Raw genomic sequence first — 22,755 nt, 5'->3', positions numbered from 1 at the left:
CAATGAAAGAAGGAACGGTTAGGGGCCAGTTGGGTTTTGCTGCAGTACACAGCAATGAGTGCCAGGACTGGCAGCCAGCCATGTCAGTCTGGAAAAGAACACGCACTGTTAAATACAAGATACATTATGGAGAGTGGGCTGGTACATGAACGTGGGGAACTCCCTTGCTAGGAACAGTTCACACTAGTGAGCTTAAGAGCTGGGGCTGGCGGGCAGGCTAAATCAGGCTGGGCTGCAGTAATCGTTGACATAGTGTGAGCCAATCAATGCACAGCACACACTGGCACAAGTGAGGGCTAGAAGAGGATACAGGCAAGGCTGGATAAAACCGCAACTCCACCAGTGCACATGAGGGCTGGGGATGGGCCAGGCTAACCTAGGCTACTAAACCCCGAGGTGAGAGCTGGGACTGGGGACAGCCAAACTAAATTGGGTTGTAGTACCTGATGACAAATGCCAACACTAGAAACAGGTAATCCTAGACAGGGCTGTATCACCTACTCACTGGCACATGGAAGACCCAAGACTGGGAGAAGCTGTGGTAGGGGAAGTTCAGAGACTCCGTTACTGGCCTGCTGCTTCCACTGGTGAGCATGAGAGCTGGGACCGGGGACAGGTCAGGCTGTGCTAGGCTGTGTACTCACTGACACACATGAAAGCCAGAATGGGTGTGGGCCAGCCAGGCTAGGCCATAGCACCAGATGACAAGTGCCATGACTGGATGTGAGTCATGTTAGACTAAACCAAAGTGCCCTCTAGCAGGTGCAAGATGCAGGCCTGGGAACATGCCTGGCAGGGGAACTGTGGGCACTCCTCTGCTAAGCTGTACCTACCACTAGTGAGCATAAGCACCAGGGATACAGGCAGGCCAGGCTGGATAAGACAGAGGTACCTGTCGGCATATGTGAAAGCCACGTCTGGAGATGCACTGGGCTGAGCTAAGCTGTAGCACCCATGGGTGTGCATGAGAGCTGGATGGGATGTTGGCTGGGCCAGGCTAAGCTGCAGTAGAGGCTGGCATGTGCAAAACTGGGGCTGGAGCAGGTCTGGTGGAGGTCATTTAGGGACACCCTGACCAGGCTGTAACACCTGCTGGTATGCATGAAGACTGGGTCTGCAGTAGGCTGCCTAGGCTGGGCTACAGCACTTGTCGGTTCATGTGAGATATGGGGCTGGGGAGGCACTGACCATGCAACTGCACTCACTACCATGCTGTTACATGCTGTTGGCTTGTGCAGGTGACAGACCACACCTGACCCTGCACTGGCTGGCACTTCACTTACAAGAGTCAAGTCTGAGGTCACCCCAGGTAGGTCTCCTGGGACAACAACTCCACTACACCACTGGACTCAGACTCCAGCCACTGAGAAAATCACAGGATGTGTGCTCCAACCTTGGAGTGCATGTACTAGCACTGGGCCTCCTCAGTTGCTAATGCCTATGCAGTGGACAGCATGTCCGGATCCACATGGGGGACATGACGGCCAGCTCATCTAGGCCAGCAGGGCACATCACAGGACGGAAAGCAGAACAGGTTGCACAATTCTCCTGCCCAAGCTTTGCAACAGGTTCCTGGGGCTGTGGATGCCCTGTGCTAGATTTTGTCCACCCACAGAACTTGGAAAGATTTTCTCAACCCTGCAGCAATGAAGCCAACACCTTCTCAGAACTATCAAGTCCACTCAAGTAACACCCTCAGATCACAGTTGCCCAAATCAGTGTCTCTAAGGCATCATCAAATGACCAGCTCCATCCCCGATTGTTGATGTAGTTTGACAGCTACGAGCCCCCTCCTTCTTCTCCTCTCCTGTGGACACGGCAAAAAAAAAAAAAAAAAAAAAAAAACACTAGACCTGTGCCCCAGCCACGTTACCTTCCTCCATACCTGGTCCTCCCCACCCTAATCAGAGGCCAACGTGGGCCTGCATGCCTCTCAACTATGTAAACTGTACTAAAAAGAAAGAATTAATTAATTAACTTAAAAGAAAGGGGATAAGGTACGAATCCATGATTTTTGTCAGGAGCAATTACTACCATTTTTCCAGAAGGAGATGTGTGTGAAAAAGAAGACTGAAAGTGAAACAGAAGTTTATATTCAGGCACAGCAGATTGGCAAATTGGCAGGAGGGATTGGTAGAGGAGGAAGTCATTTTTGCTATTTTCAGAGCTTTGAAAGACTGGCACATCACGTCAAAATAAACTTGCCCTTCACCATTAGGAAGGACAGAACAGATTTATAGATCAAGTGGTTGAACAGATGAGTGGCTGCCAGTCCATTGCTGCCAACATAGAAAATGTTCCATTTGACATGCGCAAAGGGCTGAATCGCTGCCCAAAGCGCCAGAGTGTGCAGGTTAAGGATTCAGCTCAGGTGGCAGAGAAGCAGGCCGCCTTCTAGCTCCCGCTCACACTGCTGTCAGCTGTAGGACAGCTTTCTCCATACAAGAGAGAACGCCTGCTCCTTTGTCCCTGCCCACTCCGGAAATCCTACTGGGCAGCAACCAGATGTGTCAGCTCTAGTTCGCCACTGTTCCCACACCCACAACATGGGATGTATTCAGGAAATGCGTGCTGACTAAACAATGTCAAGAAGGAACACAGGGCAGGAAGGGCTGTGGCAGCGGATAGTCCAGGGTTGGGCAAGATAGGTCATAAAGAAACGAAAGGTGCAATTACTATTAGGCAATATCACTTTTAACATATTTTATACCTGGAACCATCGGTTCTGAGATGGAATCAAAGGGGTCAAGGTATGGGAAAAGCTTCTCGCCCGCTTCTGGAAGTGCAGCCGTCCTCCCAGGAACATAGAACATCAGGGGCACGCGCGTAGTGACATCAAAGTTGCTGTACTTGGCCCATTCTCCATGTTCACCTAGAGCCCAACCTGGTTTAAAGAAAAAAGACAGAAAATGAATAATCCTAGCATAGCCTGTGAATTTTAGCTACGTTGGTTCCTGCTGTAAACCCCAAAGGAACGAGGTGGCACTGGGGTGCAGCCAGGGAAGCTATTGCTTGGCATACTCACATCTCATAGGACAGTATCAGTCTGAGCTTCAAAATCATTCATATGCCCTCAATATTAAAATGTTTATAAAACAAAAATTACATTTCCAAATGAAATTATCAATTTTTATTTTTAAGAGGCAACTAGTATATATACCCACATGGGGCTATGCAGGACGCATGCGCATGCCTTGTTGAGACAAGCTCATCTTTACCCTCTGCCTAGGTTTCTCTGGACTAATTTCCCAGCAGCTCAGGCTTTCCCTTTCACTGACACATGAAGGGGCTATGGCAAACCTGCTGAAATTCAAAACTGATCAGGATATCTTTCTCAATTTTTAAGACATTCTAAGGGTAAAGGAGGGTCCGGATGATGGCCTAGCAACTGAAGTCCTCGCCTTGCATGAGCCGGGATCCCACATGGGCACCAGTTCTAATCCTGGCAGCCCCACTTCCCATCCAGCTCTCTGCTTGTGGCCTGGGAAAGCAGTCGAGGATGGCCCAAAGCCTTGGGACCCTGCACCAGTGTGGGAAACCCAGAAGAGGCTCCTGGCTTCAAACTGGCTCAGCTCCAACTGTTGCGGCCACTTGGGGAATGAATCAATGGACAGATATTCCTCTGTCTCGCCTCCTCTCTTTATATCTGACTTTCTAATAAAAAAAACAAATCTTTAAAGGTAGAGGAAAACAAGACTTTTGATTCCAGATCCTTAAGCCTGATTAAAAACAACCCTTCACACTTGCAAAATATAGTTTGCAGATTTCAAGATTTTTATTGGAAAGTCAGATATACAGAGAGGAGGAAAGACAGAAAGAGCTTCTGTCCGACAATTCACTCCCCAAGTGAGCACAACGGCCGATGCTATGCCAATCCGAAGCCAGGATCCAGGAATTTCTTCCAGGTCTCCCACATGGGTGCAGGGCCCCAAGGCTTTGGGCTGTCCTCGACTGCTTTCCCAGGCCACAAGCAGGGAGCTGGATGGGAAGTGGAGCTGCCAGGATTAGAACCGGCGCCCATATGGGATCCCAGCACATTCAAGGTGAGGACTTTAGCCGCTAGGCCACACTGCCGGGCCCTCGAGCACTCTTTTTAATACAAAAAAGTGCATGACAGAAATTGTTCATTGCAAATTTAGTATTACAAAAATAGCCAATCACAAACTGCCACGTGTGGGTTTGACACACTGCACTGCATTCATCATAGCCTCCAGCTAACATCTGAGAGGATCGTGCAAAGCATAGCTTGTACCTCACACGCTCCACTCAGAGGTGGTGCCTGAGCTGCAAATGGAGTCCCAGCCTGCAAAGAATCCATTTTTTCCAGAACAGGACTGGTTCTTAGTCGACACCGCTCTTCTAACAAGACCCCGACTTGAAAGGAACCTCTTGATAATCAACAGTTAAGGGAGACATCATGCCTGTCATGGACAGTCCACGCTGTTGGCAGTCCCTTCTCCCTGTCGGTCCTGGGGCTTTTCAGAATCTGGAGGAGCTCAGTAATACAGCACGTCTCTGAAGTACATCAGCCCCATGAGCTCGCTGAGGTGCCATCCCTCCACCCCCACGCTGCCCCACATCCCGTCTTCTCCAGGAAGAAGAGCTCGATCTGCCTGAGCAGGGCTGCAGAAGGGGTTCAGCTTGGAGATGATGTTGCCCCTGTCTTGCAGGAAGCTCAAAGGTTGAAGGTCAAGGAGCTTGAGAGAAATAAAGCGAGGGACTCTAGCAGTGCCACCCTCTCTACTCAAGTCCCAGAAGTCTGACAGGAAGCCACATGCAGGTCTGGAGGCAACATCAGCCAGGCTCTCTGTGACATCACCAAACATGGAAACCTTAAGCTTATGGGCCTCTGCTGGCCACCGTGTGGCACCCAGTGCCAGGTATAGATTTTCTCCAGGCCCAGCTAAGAGTCTTCGTATAGAAAATTGTTAAACAGAAGCTGTGATCTACCTACTACAAAAATGCATTCACCAGTCATGTGTTGCCTTTGGTCCAGGTTGCTTTAGTCAGGAGCAAACATGCAAAAAAAGTCTTGCTAAAGAGAGCATATGCCTGCGAGAGGCCCAAGGATGGAGGAATAAGAGCCTGAGGACCCTGCCAGCCAGCTAGAAGGCTTCTGGCTGCTACCCAGAGACCAAGTCCACAGCAGCTTAGGCAGACCAAGGAAACAGGAGCTAAAGAGGAAGCGGTCACAAGCACCCAAAGCACTGGTTGCACAGGCCCATGCCCAGCTCTGCAGGCCCCTGAGCACAGGCAGAGGAAGCAGCAGGTTTTCCCAGCTCCTAGGTAGGTGTGCTGGAGGGCACTTCAGGAGGGCAGCTGAGGCTGCCTATCTACAACCAACTGCAGCTGATTCAGAGTAAAGGGCATGCTCAGGCAGAATAGCAAACTGGGCATTGAGGAGAAGGGTCAGAAGTAGAAGGCAGACCACCAGGGATATGTGAAAACTCCTGGCACCTCCAGAACTTTCCAAGGTAGGCCTGTGAAAAATGACTTGAAGGACAGTACATATGACACATTAAATCACGGTGGAGGACCTAACAGTACATACAGCATAGTCAATCAGATACAGATACACCACATGTTGTATCAATACCCATGTATATGTGAAGGGACTTCAAAAAGGTGGTAAAAAATTAAATTAAAACATAAGTTTAATGTGGAAGATATGAGAGTGTGTATTTTCCAGGAACCTTTTAAGGACCCTTCCTATGTGCACAGTCACTGGCTGGCAGATGGAGCCTCAATCCACCAATGTTAGTTACCCCTAGGCAGGTGGGATAAAAAGGCAAGACAGTCTGGGCCTGTATTATATGCTTCCACTCCTTCTCTTTTTGTCATGAGCATATGTTATGATTTACCTTTGTCCTGTTTCATATTTGATGATATAAAAATTTTTTTCCTCTAGATATGACAATAGCAATATGATTGTATGTAAAAAGAAGCGACATGCTTTAGGGATAATGGTTGGAAAATGGAAGCAACTGGGATTTACTTGAAAACTGGGCTGGGGATTGGGGACACGGGTGAGGATGAGATAAACAAGATTATTACTAGTGGGCAACTGGGGGAACTCCTGCTTTATGCGCTACTTTGGGCATGGTGAAATTTGTTTTTCAAAATTAAGATTTTTAAGGGTAATTCCATTTTGGGCCTGGCACAGTAGCCTAGTGGCTAAAATCCTCACCTTGCACGCACAGGGATCCCATAGGGGCGCTTGTTCGTATTCTGGGGTCCCAGTTTCCCAACCAGATCCCTGCCTGTGGCTGGGAAAGCAGTTGAGGATGATCCAAAGACTTGGGACCCTGCATCCACATGGGAGACCCAGAAGAGGCTCCTGACTTCAGATCAGCTCAGCTCTGGCCATTGCAGCCGCTTGGGGTGGGCTAGACCAGCAGACGGAAGATCCTCCTCTGTCTTTCCTTCTCTGTAAATCTGCCTTTCCAGTGAAAATAAGTGTTTTTTAAAAATAAAAAAGATAACTCATTTTGGCAGAAAGTTGAAAACAGCCTTAGATGAAACAGAAAGAAAATTGAGACACCCCCCCCCCCCCAAGGCTCTTGGCAGGGAGGACAGTGTGAGTGAGGGGTGGAGCCAAATCCGAAGGTCTTGCTGGGCTCTTCCACAATTATCCTGGACACTTCCTCCCAAAACCAAAAGTTTTCCAATATTTGGAAAATAGGGGTTAAAAGAACTCTTTCATACAAATAGTGAGTTCACCAAGAGCAAACAAGGATTGCCGTAGGCCTGAATTTGAGATAAGGTTCCAGGACAACCTGATTAGGCAGGAAGGGAAGGCAGGTAGGAGGCGGAGAGGCAGCATCGATGAAACTCCATCTAATCTATTCTCTTTGTATTACTATCACATTAACATTGTGCTATAGTTATGATCTGTTGTGACTCTGAGAATCTAATGTATTAGTAGATTCCCTAAACAAAAGAATTATCCCAACTTGGAGTTCCACTGACAAAAAGAAAACGCCCATGTCCAAAACAATTTTAAACGGTATATTAGGCAAGAAAGTGGCGACTTCCTCAAAAACTCCCCTCACCAAGGCACTTGCTAATGCTTACCATGATCTGAAGTAAACACAACGATGGTGCTGCTAGCCAGCTGCAGAGCATCCAAGGCACTAAGAAGGTGGCCAATCTGCGCATCCACATATGAAACAGAGGCGAAGTAGCTCTGGCGAATTCTCCGCTGCAAACGAGAAACATGCCATGAGTCATGAAAGCAACTGCAAGGGAATTAGCACAGCATGCACAGAAATAATGCCCATTGAGCAGCACTGGCTCTGCCCTGCAGGTGCTAACCCTTGACGACATTCTCGCCCAGATGTAACACTGCTTCCCTGAGATCCACAGCCCTTCACCCACAGTCACGGAGCACTCTGTACCTTTAAGGTAAGATCTGTTTCTAAGTGCGTCTACCTTCACATGAGGGCACAGACTACATCAACACGTGTGGCCCTAACTGTTCCTTTCTGCTGCCTCAGTCCCTCCAAGTATGGACCCACAAGTGCTCTGAAGAGCATGAGAAAGATCAAATGGATCTGTATTAATTTCCTGTGGCTTCATAACAAAGTACCACGAAGTGAGTGTCTTGAAGCATTGGAAAGTTGCTGCTCTTGCCTGACTCTGGGCACTCTAAGTCTGCAAAGAAAGCTCCAAGAGACAATTTTTGTGTTTTCGCAGCTTCCAGTGTTGGCTGCAGTCCTCGGTGTTCCCCAACGTGCACTTTGCCTCCATCCTCACGTGGGCTTTCTATCATCTCTCTCCCCCCTTCTAGGACACAGTCACACTTGACTAGGGCTTACTTCATCAATAAAACCTCACCTTAATTTCATCTATAATAATCATTTTTCCACATTACATTCTGAGGTTCTAGGGCTCAGGACCTCAATACATCTTTTTGGAAAACACAATGGAACCCAGAACAATGGGCCTGAGTGAGCGCTTGTAACCATTTTCTAACTCAACACAAAGTAGCAATTGCTTCTCTTCATAGCTAGTCCTCAAAGAGCCGTAAGACTTGACTGGCATGAGTCATCCCCAACCCTGTTAACAAACATCAAGGAAAAGAATCCCACCCCCGTCTAGGAACCATTACTTGGATGAGCCCCACTTCCTGCCACTAGCAGAGTACCTGCCCACCAGGCTCTCACTGCTGCCAGGTGAGAACACAAGACTCAGCTATATCTCCCTGTAGTGAAAAGAACAGATACGCATCTAACTTTCTAGAAAGATGATGCTGAACCCTGGCACGCTTTATACTTACTGGTGGGTAAGTCTTTAGTCTCCAGCTCTGCGAAATCTGGTTCTCCCAGGGACCAAAGCTACCTGCCAGGATACGCCAAGGTACTCCCTCCTTCCTAGGCTAGCCTCCAAAAATAAGGCAACAAGCAGATATGGTCTGAATCCTTAAGAACCACCTGGCCAGTGAATACACAACCAAGGAGACAAGAAACACACACAGTACTGGTGGGATATAGCAATGACCCAGAAGAATGGGCCCTCCAGTCTGCCTGGGGAATCAAAGGTGGCTTCAATGGAGTTGGCCTTTGAGAAGAGTCACTCAGACAAGTGGGGTTAGGGTACTGTGGGTAAGTGCTGAAGTATATAGAATGACAATGGAGTCCTAAAAGAACAGGACATGTTCGGGGTTGAAGAACATGTTTCTGTGGTTGGAGGCTAAAGAGGGCACAGGCGAGAGAAGTCACTGACCAGGCAGAGCCAGGCCAGATGAGAGACACCTCGCACATTTCTGCAATGAATGCATAGCCCCGGCTGAAGGCCAAGGCAGTTACTGAGGTGTTCCAAACCAAAGAGGTGACATGATCTGGACCAGGGGTTAGTCTATGAGAATATCCTGGAGCACAGATTCCAGTAGCTTTGGACAAAACTGTACCAAATCAGCACTGGGCACACATAAGATGCTGAGCACAGTTACTGAGTAAATGAGATACAACCCACTGCAAAAAGAGACACTGCAGGATCCCAACATCAGAGTGTATTTGAGAGAAACTTGTGGAGCTCAAGCAGGCAGGGGAAAGCAAAGAGGATGGAGGGAATGGTAGAAGGAGCTAAGGGTCCAACGATGACTCTACACTTTTGTCTATTAGTACGATTCACTAGTACATGGGTAGGGCAGGGGGACAGAAGAGGAACACAAAAGGCAGATTGAGGGCGCTGGTCTGATCACAAAGGAGCCTACAAAGCCAAGGTCTCCATGGTTATCTGTCTGGAAACTGTTCTCACAGGAAGGCTGAGAAGCAAGTCTGAAAATCAGGAACAAGGCCTGGGCTGGGCAAGTGCTCCCGGGAGTCATCTGCATGCAAGGCCCGTATGAGCCAAACCAGCACCTACATGGGTAGGAAGAGCCTAGGAGTGACCCCTGACCCTGAGGTGGCAACACCTAGTCCCCAAGCAAAGGAGAGGGGCACAACATAGAACCTGGAGCAGAGGGGACCCAGGGAGACTAACAAGGCAACCCAAAAGGGATGGATACTTTCAGAAGGGGGAGGATGGTCAACAAGGAGAAAGGAATACTGAGCTCAGAGAAGGTCAGTACCCACAAGGATAGATTTTGTCAAGTCAGTGTTGACCCAGGTGAAAGGACTCGGTGAGACTGAGGGTCAGAACCCTGAGCAGAGAATGGACCAATGCACAGTGAGGGAAGGTGCACATGTGGAACACACTGACATCAGACTCCTTTGAAAGGCAGGTGAAGGAGAGAGAGGGATAAAGGCAGAACAAAGGAGGCAGTGCACACTTTGGAATATTGGACAGATATGCACACAGGCAAAGTAGGGAAAAGGAAAACCCCAATCACTGGATTGCAGAGATGGGCAATGTGAGGTGGGGCTCAAATCCATGTCATTCTTCTTCTGAGATTTGGGAGAATGTCAAGCTCAACACATGCACACACGAAGCTCCTTATTACAGTGGCAAAGATTATGAATAGTGCCCACTTACCAGGCACCTGCTGGGTGCCATCCAATCATGTGAAGACTTTTATGGTGAATGTTGCCATTCTCATCTTATGCATGATGACTCCGAGGCTCAGAAATAGTAACCTCCCTAGAGTCACACAGCTGATAAAGGTAAAGCCCTTATCTGTACCTATGTCCACGTTCTAGCTTCCCTTTCTTGTGGCTGACAACCAGTACCCATTTCTAAAGCAGGAAGGGAGGATATCTGCCGAGAAAGCAGGCAGAGAGGTGTTGTCCTGGAGAGGAGTGGCAAGGGTCCAAAGCAGCTGCAGAGAAAGGCAGGAGTCAAGCAGAAAGCCTGCATAGGACCACTAGAGCTGGAGCTGGGCAGCAGAGTGCCTCTCGCTGCATGCACCTGCTCCATAGAATCTCTTGAGCAAGCCTCAGGACTCAGAGCTGAGGACATGGCTGGATTGCCCTCTGCTTAGGGTACTGAAGGTGGGACAATGATAAAGGGACAGGTGTTCTCATGGCTAGCAAGGCCTGAACTCTTCAGGAAAGAAGTAAAGCCAAGAGGCTTGCTAGCCACCACAGGTCTATACAGGAGAAATGAAGGAAATGAGAGCATGGAGCAGGGCGGCTGAAAGGAGGGGTGTGCAGGGTGATGGTGAGGAACAGGCAGGCCTGGGAAGTGGCGTATGTTCTGCTGCGGGCCCCGAGTTCACCGACTGTTGCTGATTGGGTTAGAGAGCTGGTCCTGACTGGAATGAGACGGACATCCAAAGCTGTGAGAATGGGAAGCAAGGTAAATGTGGGGCAAGAGCCAGCACATGAGGACAGAGAGAGGCCTCAAGCACCACACTGTCGGCTATATGTCCAATGGATGCAGGTGCAAGGAGGAGAATTGGGAGAGCTTGAATGACACCTCAGCATGCACTTGACACTGTCCTAGACGTCCATGCTCCACTGAATGTCCATGTCCACTGAAAAACTACAGAATCAGTGTTATCAGGGAAAACCTTTACCCATCTGTTTCTCTGACAAGGAAACTGAAGATCACAGAGGCAAAATGACTTAATAGAAGCCATGCAGCTGGTATGCAGAAGTACTAAATTTGAAGCCAGACTGCCCGTGCTGACAAAGCCATGCACGGACTCCGGAGTCACATTTCTGAGGGCTGACTGCCTTCACCAGGCACTAACTTTGTGACTGAAGCAAGTCAGCACACCTCCTCTTTTACGTTTCTGAGTTTCCAAGACAGGTGCCCAATTAGGTTCCTATGGCAACCAAAGGAAACAGCACATATAAATACGCAGCTCCTATCCTGGCACTCAATCCAATCATTTTAAGTAACTGTCATAAATATGGCATCCAAGTCACCTCATCAAAACTCCCGCAATGCAAATGGTGATAAAGGAATTGATGAGCTTTCTGCTTTCTAAAGTCTTACTTGCTATTCAGAACTCAGGAATCAAAAAAGATTTGAAAAATTCACACTGCTCAGCACCCATGGCTCTGAAAACCTGGGTGCCAAATAGGTTTGGTTTGATTTTAAAATATATAATAGTGTTCTCAAATTTGTGAGTACATCAGAATCAGGTCTTCTAGGTCTCCCACACTGGTGCAGGGTCCCAAGGCTTTGGGCCATCCTTGACTGCTTTCCCAGGCCACAAGCAGAGAGCTGGATGGGAAGTGGGGCTGCCGGGATTAGAACCAGTGCCCATATAGGATCCTGGCACGTACAAGGCGAGAATTTCAGCATCTAGGCCATGGTGCCGGGCCCAAGGGCTCTGCAATTCTAACAAATTCACCCGCAATTCTTCTGCTGATGGTCCAAGAAGTACACTAAGAAACACTGCCTCTTGCATCCACTGCAGCCTTCCTATTGTAGTATTTGTGTGGTGAGAGAAAAGCAGAGCTCCAAACAGAATAATCTAGAAAGAGCACTGGGCAGCATGAATCCTGTACTTTGCAGGTAAAGAGGATGTCAGCAAGCATCAGGTTCTAACTTTATGTTCTGCCTTCATACGATGGCAAAGGCACCCTAGCTATCACGGCTGGACAGCAATGTACATGGAGGTGTTCCAGTTCCCCTTCTACAATGTTTGCTCACAAAGTCAAATGTTGAAAATGACAGGTACCAGAGCACACTTTCCTATAAGAGAACCGGCAAGTATGAGCAAACCTAGCATTCTGGGCTACTGAAGAGTTCCTCACCCTACTGATCATCTGAATTCAACAGCATCCCCCGTGACTTAAAGACAATCATGCACGCCACTTGCCCACTGCCATGGCCACTTCTAATTTGGAAGCTGGGGCACTGGCTGGCAGATTCACCTTGTACTATCTGCATGTCAGAATTTCTACAGATCACCGCTGACCCAGCACACAATGTCTCCCACAGAGAAAGTTCCTTAAAGTTTTAAATGTTGTCAATTGGTATCACCAATGGTATCATGCCATCATTGTCTAAGATATCCCCACAGCATGTCCTTGGTACCTGAAAGTCCACAGGAATTGGGCCATAGGGCACACTGATGTTTAAGGACTGGACATCCTCCCGCTGCCTGATGTCCATCCAAGGATTGTAGGCTACAGGGGGTAGGCCATCAGGGACCTCAGGATCAGGAGCCAGGCTGATGTTCTCCAAGGGATATAATTTCTGGAATTCCTTGGGTAGAAAACACACAAAGCCACAAGGTTGTCAGTTTTTTGCAAAGGCATGAAGCAACAGCTCTAAGTGCTTATCCTGTGTTTTCTCTAAGCCTGGGATGCATTTACATTGTGGCTCACTGTCACTCCCTCAGCGCTTACCCTTTTCAAAGCCCACACCTTAGGCCACTGTCACAAGATTTCAATGTGATAAAATCATGCAACTGATGCTTCCTGAAATCCAAGCAGCAGTCCTCTTCCAACATACAACCTCTAGTTACTGTCCCCATATCATTCCCAACTGGAAGAGTGTTACAGAAAGGTGTTAGATATTCCCAAAACTACTCAACTTCGTAATTCACTAGAACTTCGAGGATTCAACGTACCATCATAGATACTCACAGCTCCAAGTTGTTACAGGGAAAGAACCAAACACAGTCTTCAAGGGAAAGGGCAGGAGGCAAGGTCCAGGGAAAACGAGGGCTAAGCTCCTAGAGTGCTGCCCCAGAGGAGTCACAGCATGCAGTTCATTCTCCCAGCAATGACTTGTGTGACGAGACCTGAAATGCTGCCAACTAGTGCTCACTGAAGCCTCAGCATCTGGCTTTTATTGGGGTCTGGCCTTAAAGCCACCTTCTACATAGAATCCTAGGTTCCCAGAAGGAAAACACTGACTCATCATAAATCATAGCATTTGCCAGTTGAGGCCATAGTAAACCACTCGTCAGTTCCAGGGACGATGGGGACATTCTTGAAATCAAAGTCTCTGATGTCAGCCAAGGGTCAACTTTGTGAGCAGACCTTTCAGAGGATCACAGCCACTCTGGCTGTGTTAACTCTTTTCTACAAAGATGCAGGAGAGGTGAGTCTTACAGGCTTCTATCAAGGGGATTAGAAGCTTCTACTGGGAAGCAAGATCCCCTGAGCCAATCAAGACAAGACACCTGCAGCATCAAAGAGCCTTCCTTCTGGGCTCTACTCCCATTACAAGTGAGGAAATCTGGGCAAAGTTAAAAGGATGGACTATTCGTCCCTAGGGAAAATTGAAAAAGATTACAAAAAGGAAAAAAGCCACATGCTCTAAATGATATACAATTATAGGATCTGAGGTTCCAACAAATATTAAGAGGTCTGAACTGATTGGCTCAGGAAGCAGAGGGGAGACACTCGTCGATGATGGCTACTCAAAGCCAGGAATCCTTTCCAAGGTCCATCCTCTACTATAGGCTTTGGACATCAGCTCTGACTCCCTTCCCTCTCATCATCTCGCCACCCTACATAACATTTGTTCAACAAATTCCAGCAAAGGAAATAAAATCCCCCAGAGGAAAGTAGAAATTCAAGCATCTTTCCAAATGCTGACATGCCCTAAGACTACTTCTTGACCTTGAGCTCTGAACCTCATCTTTACACTAGCATCAATCAGGCATCCTTGGCAACTGGAATAGTAACATATGACCACCTTCATTACATGAAGTTCTCCCTCAACAACCGTGGCCGTAGTAGCTGTATTGGATCAGCCCCCCAGCAGCTCTTCACCTTGGGGTATCTGAAGGGGATATGTGGCTTATGGTAGCCAACAGCCAAGAAGAAAGGACTGCCCGACGTTTTCATCTTCCCCAACAACTGAATGGCTTGCTCTGTGCTCTGTTTGTCAGGCAAGGTGCCCTCAGGCACATCCTCCACATCCACAGGACAAAGCAGGTTGGCATGGAGTTTTCCGTCTTGTCCCTTACATGTCTTCCAAAACAAAATACGTAATATTAGCTTTTGAAATGAAGTAAACAGAAATGAAACATTACACACATTGCATGTAACACTGACATCATTGCCCTTTGCTATTAACCATTCAGACTGAGAAAGCACATCAGAACTGTGTCTTTCACAGGTAGCAGCCACAAGTTAACCCACATTTAATTCCCTGCTACTACTCCTCTGTCTCCAGATCATTAGCAATGAGAGAAAACCTAGACAAACTAATCACAAAACTGTCCCTACAACTGAATAAATAACATTAAAAACTGAAAAGATACATAAAAATTTTAAAATGGGAAAGGAGGGAGCAAGCATTTTGCCTACTCATTGGAGTGTCCATTTCCCAACTGAGTGTCTGGCTCCTTTGTCCAGCTCCTGGATATGGTGCCTGACTCCACCTTCTTGCTAATGGACCCCCTGGAAGACCGTGGGAGTGGCTCAAAGAAGCCATTCCTATCACCCACACAGGGGATCTGGGTTAAGTTCTTGGTTTCTAGCTTTACCTAGAACTCCTTTTCGCTAGCACAACTGTTGATGTTATGATTATTTGGGGAGTTAACCACCAGATGAGGGGAATAGTTCCATTTGTGCTTTCTCCCTCTCGCTCTCTCTTCCCCATCCCTCTCAAATAATAATGACAAAAAGCCTTACAAAAGTAACACATAAAAAAACTAAAATGGACAGGACTAGAAGACATTCCTTCCAGAGGTTATATAAATGGTCAACAGCACATGCAAACATGCTTAACATAATTAGTCATTAGGGAAATTACCCAAACTATGAGATATAACATCACGCCCACAAGAAGGGTTAATTTTTTTTAAAGGACAATAACAAATGCTAGCAAGGATGCAGAGAAATTGGAATTCTCATACACTGCTGGTGGGAATGTAGACCAGTATAATCACCTTAGAAGGATAACCACGCATTTCCTCAGTTAAACATAATATTGGGGCTTAGCAGTTCCAGGTTTGGGTACATACCAAAGCAAATTTTTCAAAAGTTCATAAAAATGCTTGTACATTATTCCTAACAGCTAAAAGTTATCAATAATTCAAACCTCCAACCAGTGATAAGGAATAAAAAGTGATACAATGGAATATTATATAGCCATTAAAGTGAAAAAGATAGAGGCTTCTGGATGGTAGATGTCCAAAAACATCATGCTAAATGAAGAAAGCCAGCTATAAATGATGACGTCACTCCATTGGCATGAAATGTCCAGAATAGGTAAATGCATAAATACATCAAGCAGATCAGCTGTTATAGGTTGTGACTTGAGAGGAAATGGCAAGTAACGGGTACCACAATTTCTTCCTAGGGTACAGTAATAAGTGAAGTTGATGGGCCCAGCGCGGTGGCGCAAGTGGTTAAGGTCCTCGCCTTGCATGCCCGGGATCCCATATGGGCGCCGGTTCTAATCCCGGCAGCCCCGCTTCCTTTCCAGCTCCCTGCCTGTGGCCCGGGAGGGCAGTCGAGGACAGCCCAAAGCTTTGGGACCCTGCACCCGCGTGGGAGACCCAGAAGAGGCTCCTGGCTTCGGATCGGCATAGCATCGGCTGTTGCGCTCACTTGTGGAGTGAATCATCGGATGGAAGATCTTCCTCTCTGTCTCTCCTCTATGTATATCCGCCTTTCCAATAAAAAAAATAATAAAAATAAATCTTTAAAAAAAAAGTAAATGAAGTTGATTTTTGTGATGGCCGTATAACTGTAGATACAGTAAAAACCACTGATTTGTATACTTTAAAGTAGTATTTTTATGGCAGGTGAATCACATTTCAGTACAAAAAAAAGCTTTTAAAAAAATTAAATTCAGACAGATTAAGGTTTGTGACACAGTCCCAATCAACTGGGTAAGATGACCTTCATCCATGGAATTTCCTGATTCATAGCTGCATCACACACAGAATGAAACCTAATACTTCATTATCCAACACTGCACTGGCCACAAGGACAAAGTTCATTTGGACCATAGTTTCTCTACCGCAAAGGGCTTTCTCGACTAATGCTCCACAGCCTTGTCTCTCAGCCCATCTTCAGGAAGGATGGTTAGCACCTGTGTCAAATCACTGTTCACCCTCCACACACGCATGATCTGCAGCAGTCAAGGGGGATCTGCTACAATCAGATCTGTCATTTTGAGAAGTAGTCAGGAGGGGGATAAGGGCAGAAGTACAGCAAGATAGCTTTTGTGCGATTATAATGGGCTCTTCCAATCTCATTCTGCTCTGAATTAGGCCATAAGGCAAAGACCAGAGGCCCCCATTTTCACTGTATCCCGAAATGGAAAGCTGTGAAGAATTTAGACCACCACCTTCCACTTCATCCCAAAATGTCTACCCTTTCCATGTGAAGTCTCCAAAAACCTCAAAGGAACAATTATTTTTCAGTTCTCCATCTATTTTTCTGACATTCTTAAATGTGAGTTTAGACTGATGTATACACTAAAGATTCCTCTGAACCCAAATTAACTGCCCTTGAAGATTGTTTTCTTACACAATGTTACAAACTGCAAATCCCCTCTCAAAAGTCTAAGCAGTTTAACATACTGTATTAGGACCAAGCAAAACACATGGTACATCATTCTCCCACTCCGAGATAAGGTTCCCGTAGCTTTGGTCTCCCTTCTCATTCCTAGGTCTCTGAGCCTCACCCTGGGTACCATGAAGGAGTTACTAAAATGAGTCTGACACACTCCAGTCTAAGTTTCCAAGAACACTAGCTCTACGATGCCTACTCCCACTAGGCAAAATGCTGCAGATTCTAACAGCTATCTCTAATACATTGTCATGACTGAAACCCACAACTTCATGGTATAACTAGCTGCAAAGAACATGCAGTATACACAATAGCTTATTTTCCAGACAAGCAAACTACAGTTCCTTCTCACAACAGGATTACCTTAGTGTTTTCATACTTCTCAGAGGAAGGATGATAAGGTGGAAAAGACCAGCTATAGGGAAAATCATCACTATGATTGGATGATATACCTTGAAGGGAGGAAACAAAGAAAAGCATTAAATAAGACACGAAGGTCTCTCAAAGCACCACCCTCCAAAATTAGAACTTTGTAAAGATCTTGGAAGACAGACTCTCCCCTGCTTGAACCTCTACTTCCTCATCCAAGTTTCTACGACAATCAACTCCGGATTTCTATTTCAGGAGTGAGCATTTGCCTTCCTTTCCCCCACTGCCTAGTGATGTGTATCAGCCCTAAGGAAGACAGGGGTTACACAGCGCATCTCCTTAGAGCCTGTGCTGGAACCTCTTAGCCAACCTAGGCAAGGAATTGAAGGCTCCAAGAGGATAAAGTAATTTTTGCAAGGTCAATTTCATAGCAATCAATGGCAGGGTTGGGAGCCCAGCATTTTGCCCAATAATTAAGATGGCACTTCATTCACAGTGCATTCCAAGCTGCCTGGATTCAAGATCCAGTTCTGCTTCCGCATCCAGCTGCCTGCTGACACACACCCTGAGAGGGAGTAGCTGCCTGCTGATCCACACCCTGAGGGAGCAACTGAGAGCTTAACTATTTGGTTTCCTGTAACCCAAGGGGCAAGTCCAGATTGAGTTCTAGTTTCCTGGTTTCGGCCTGGCTAAACTCCAGGTGTTGTAGGTTTTCAAGAAGTAGTTCTACAGAGAAAATCTCTCTCCCTGTATGTGCTCCCCTGCTCCTTTCAAATAAACAAAATTACAAAAAAAAAATTGTGGCAAACGCAGGACAAGGTGTTACTACCCATCAACAGCTCTCTGCTTCCAGAGAATTCTGTGCCAGGGAGTGTACAGTAGTGAAATCCTCAACTTGGATTAAAGGATGGCACACCTGTATGTATGTTAGATTACTATGCCCTTTAAAAGCGAGCTCAGAAGAATAACATTGAGGGAAAATGTTCTGTTAAAGTTGAGGATTTTCTTAAAAATTTACTTTTATTGGAAAGGTAGATCAGATTTACGGAGACAAAGATTTTCCTTGCACTAGCTTACTCCTTAAATGGCCACAAGGGCCAGAGCTGAGCCAATCCAAAACCAAGAGCCAGGAGCTTCTTCTGGGTCTCCCACACAGGTACAGGGTCCAAACGCTTTGGGCCATCCTGCACTGCTTTCCCAGGCCATATGCAGGGAGCTGGATGGAAAGTGGAGCAGCTGGGACACGAACCAGCACCCACATGGGATCCCAGCACATGCAAGGTGAGGATTTAGCCAATCAGTCATCCTGCTGGGCCAAGAATTTGAGGATTTAAAGGTGAGCACTGTCAGGTTAAACTCGTGCTCTGGATGCCTGCAACCCATATAACAGAGCTAGTTAATTCCCTGCTAAAGCCTCTGGATGCAGGCGCTCTTGGTTCCTACCACCAGCGTGGGAGAACCAGATGGAATTCCTGGCTACAGGTTTTTGTATACCCAGCTCTGGCTGTTGTGGCCATTTGGGGAATGAACCAGTTGATGGATGATCTCTCTGCCCTTCTGCCTTTAAGTTGATAAATCTTTTTTTAAAAAATTCAGGACACAGAATTGTATAAGCCTCATGAGAAAAATAATGACAATCTCACATGAGAAAAATAGTATACCTGAAATAGGAAGGGAAAATGCAGCTATCTTTACAGTGGCAAAACTACGATTAATTTATGTTCTTTAACCTTTACTTTCATGCTTTATTGTATAATCATGTGTTTCATGAAACTTTTTTTAAATGTTTTTTTTTAAGCTTACCTGTTCTACATTCTTATTTTGCCATGCCCATAAAGGAGAGCCAGTTTATCAGGGGTGTTCAAGGCAAGGCCCAGCACCCCTGGCAGCACACGGGCTCAGGCCCACAGCTATCACTCAGCTTGCTGATCCAGTTCTCCCAGAGTGGGCAGCATCCCTCACTGAACCTTGCTCTTCCCTCACTGGGCAACAGGTTCACCACAGCAGCACCGGTAGACGTTCTTTCCCTGCCCCTACCTTTACCTCCAGAGAGCTTGGAAGGCACGGAGGTAGTCCCAGAGCTTGACTCACACCCAATACTGCCACCCCCCCACCCCGAAAGAGTACCCCATCACCCAGGCAGCACCGCCTGCAGGCTCTGAAAGGAGCACATTTCCTACCCCTTTGCACTTTGGTTAAGAATAGGAAGGCAAACTGAGATGCAGTTTTAGAGGAAAGCAGCAATGCCCAAGATGGTGCACGCCCAGACAGCTCCTCCCCTAGGAGGGAATGTCCATACTCACGCACAAAACAAGAAAACCCACAGTTTGGACATTGAGCAGTACCTGGGTGAAAGACTTTTCCAACTGACATGGTCACATAGCCATTCTCTTTGAAGTACTGAGGGATGGTGGAGAAGTTCCCAGCATGCACCCTCCAGTAGGAGTTGAAGTCATAGAGGCGCGTGGTGTCGGGTCTCCTCCCGGTGAGGAAGGACACTCGGCTGGGGGCACACACCGCTTGCTGTTAGGGAGAAGGAGAGGTTAACCTTATCTCGATGAAACCTATCCGCAAGCTCCAAGGTAGCTAGGCAACCTCCCCAGGCCCTCAGGAAAGAGCCTGGCAGCTGAGTCATGCACATCTCAAAGCGAACCAGTGCAATGTGGGCCTCACACAGGTGCCATGGATTGAAGGCTTCCCTTCAAGAAAAAGGCAAGAAATCAGCTCCTCCAAAGCAGCCAGCACCACGGCCTCCTACCTGACAGCGTTGTCCAGGTGAACAAGATGAGGTAGCCTGTGGGTGAAGCCCTGTTAGTGTTTAGCCAGCAGAGCTACTGCAGCTGCCTGGTTTTTGCCCAGTGCTCATGTTGGAAGATCTGTGGGTGTCGTTCTGCAGCACCAGGCAATCCCCCATTTGAGTACAAAAGACAAAAAAAGCTATCCTGAATGTATTGGAAGCAGGGTGCACCCACCCTACCAGAAGAGGAGGGACATACACAACCTTGAAGATACGAGGTTCTCAGCAGACAACAGGATTTTCTGAACCACCATTTTTCACATTATGCTTTCCTCTGACGAAGATTCCAGGCACAATTAGTGCCACCTAACAATAGCTGAAGGTCCCCTGCCCCAACCCAGTACATGGCAAAGCATGTATATGCCAGGCACACACACATTTCCTACACCTACCTGGGCAAATGCATTCTGAAAGAGAAGACTGCGGGATGCCAGCTGGTCGATGTTGGGGGATTTCACTAGTTTATCCCCGTAACAACCCAGGGAGGGGCGCAAGTCATCCACGACGACGAGAAGGACATTCAGAAGATCTGCATGGCATGAAGGGGCTCTGGTAAGGGCACTGACACTGAGCCACCCCCAGCAGGGTCCCGAGAGGTGGGCCTCACAGCAAGGGTGGGAGTGCGGTGCAAAGGAAAAGCTTGAGTCCTGGGTGACAGCATTATACCTGGACTATGGCTCGAAGCCTGGACAATGAAGGGAGGGAATGACGGAGGAAAAGAAATAAGAATTTCGAGAGAAAAGGGAAGGAAGAATGAGCCGACAGAAGAACGACGGGTGGATAAAGGGAGAGAGAAAAGCAAAGAGAAATGGATAAAGGAAGGAAGCAAGCAGGGATGAGGTAATGGAGGGACAAAGGAACGGAAGGAGACAAAACTGGCAGAAGGACGGAAGCGAAGATGGAAGGAGGGAGGGAGGGAAAAGGGAAGGATGACTAATGGGGCGGAAAGCGGAGGAAGGAGGAAGATGGGGTCGGGTAGATGTATGGCTGGAAGAAGGAATAGCGGGAGGAAAATAAGGAAGGGCGTAGGAAAGGAGAGCGAGGAGGATGGGGCGAGGTGGAGTCGGGGAGGGCACCTGTTGCCGAGTTGGTCTGCGCCATAAATTCCAAGGCGGCGCCGACAGAGCCCAGAACCAGGACCAGGACCAACAGGCCCCGATTGAGCGGGGGCGGCATTTCTGCTTCGCCAAAGCCGTTCCAGGGCGGCGGGGGTGACAGACTGCGGCGGGTAGGACCAGGTAGTAGCGGCCAGAGCTGCCACCACAGCCACTGCGTCAGGAACTCGGAAGAACCGAGCAACGGAGCCTCCCCGGGCCCACAGGCCCGGGCGACTGCCCGAGTGCGGGCGCGCTTGCGCCGTCTCTTCCTTCACACCGCCCCTAGAGGCGGGGCCTGAAGGCCTCCTGGTTCCGTGGGCGTGATCCAACCCCCAGTGGGCGGAGCCTAAGCCCAAGGGCAGAGCCCAGCCCTGGTCTCGCAGCTGCCAGGAAGCTCCGCTCAGCTGACCACTTTCCAGCTCTTCCTTCGATGGAGGGCAGCTGCAGCAGTTCCTGGCTAGAAACCCTGTCGTTTCCGTATTTATATATGTTGCACTATTCCTTAGAGAATAAGGCCATGGTTCTCCAAGGAGACCCTTTGAGAACTCTCCATTCTCAATTTAAGGATCTCCCTTTGCTACTCACTCCTGCGATACTTACATACTAAATATATATACCGGGCACTGTTTGTTGGTGGCTCTAGAGTTTTAAGTCCCCATCCTTACAGAGCTTTGCAATGAAAAATCAGCAAGTACAATGTCTGTGGGCATCCATGGTCTGGAGAAAACAAATCAGGGGTGATGTATTTGTGAGTTTATGTAGGGTGGCCCCACAAACAAAGAGACATTTGAACAAACCCTTGCAAGAGGTGAGGGAACAAGCTACCACTGGTGTCTACAAAGAGGTGACTCCAAGCAGAGGGAGCAGCAATTGCAGAAAAAGTACTGAGCGCCCGGTGCGACAGGAGCTACAGACCAGGCGGGAGCAGGAAATGAAGGTGTGAGAGTCCTAACTCCTGTGCTGCAAGTCATTCGCTGTCCACCTTGGACTAAAGCTCAGGAAGGACAGCACAGCTTTTTATCAGACTGTGGGACTTTGAGAACTGAGTCCTCCATCACTGACACACCCCAAACTCCCCAATTAAATAGCCTAGCACAATGCTAGGCAAATCAGAGAACTGTGTTTGCGCATGTGTGTCCACAAATACAATGTTAGTATCGTTGTTGGGTACCTCACATACCCCAAGCAGCATACTGAACTAAAAGCATTAGCTAATTTACTGCTCATGATCACACTGTGCATGACATGTTTCTATCATGCCCACTCCAAGAGGCCACTTCCTTTGATTCATTTTCCTACTACATATCCAGGAAATGGAGGAATAGGACGGCCACCAAGGAGACACCTGCCTCCACAGTGTGTGGCCGTTGTCGATGGCCTGCATCAGCTGCTGCTGCCGCTGTTGCGCTGTTTCCTTTGCCTTCGGTATTGTTGCTGGAGCCTGTCGGGCATCCTGGGCAAGGCCAGGGCGTGCCAAATCCTTCAGACTGAGCCAACTCCAGCCAATCCTCCAAGCTGCCAAGTCTCACAACTGATTCAAGTGCACCTCATCCTACACGTACGCTGTGCTAGTGGTGCTTAGGATCTTGCTCTGTCCCTTTTTAAAATGATG

At 47.7% G+C, this 22,755-nt stretch overlaps 1 protein-coding gene across 2 annotated transcripts in view; it reads right to left on the bottom strand.

The window, feature by feature from the left end:
• IDS (iduronate 2-sulfatase) overlaps positions 1-21,370 on the bottom strand; it is a 30,409-nt gene extending 9,039 nt beyond the window's left edge. Inside the window, exons 1-8 of one of the 2 annotated variants that reach the window (XM_040999415.1) lie at positions 21,123-21,370; positions 20,439-20,575; positions 19,595-19,772; positions 17,244-17,332; positions 14,124-14,324; positions 12,433-12,603; positions 7,075-7,201; positions 2,711-2,884 (exon numbers count right to left, since the gene is read on the bottom strand). In XM_040999415.1, the coding sequence (XP_040855349.1) occupies positions 2,711-2,884; positions 7,075-7,201; positions 12,433-12,603; positions 14,124-14,324; positions 17,244-17,332; positions 19,595-19,772; positions 20,439-20,575; positions 21,123-21,222 (1,177 nt within the window). In that variant the 5' untranslated portion in view covers positions 21,223-21,370. Of the gene's footprint in view, positions 1-2,710; positions 2,885-7,074; positions 7,202-12,432; positions 12,604-14,123; positions 14,325-17,243; positions 17,333-19,594; positions 19,773-20,438; positions 20,576-21,122 lie in introns of those variants that run through there. The other variant, XM_040999416.1, reaches the window with a different exon arrangement.
• Positions 21,371-22,755: the final 1,385 nt, after the last annotated feature.

Source organism: Ochotona curzoniae, unplaced genomic scaffold, assembly GCF_017591425.1.
Source record: "Ochotona curzoniae isolate NIBS_2020 unplaced genomic scaffold, NIBS_Ocur_1.0 scaffold_1852, whole genome shotgun sequence".
Taxonomy (NCBI): Eukaryota; Metazoa; Chordata; class Mammalia; order Lagomorpha; family Ochotonidae; genus Ochotona; species Ochotona curzoniae.
This window is presented reverse-complemented; position numbering and strand designations above follow the sequence as displayed.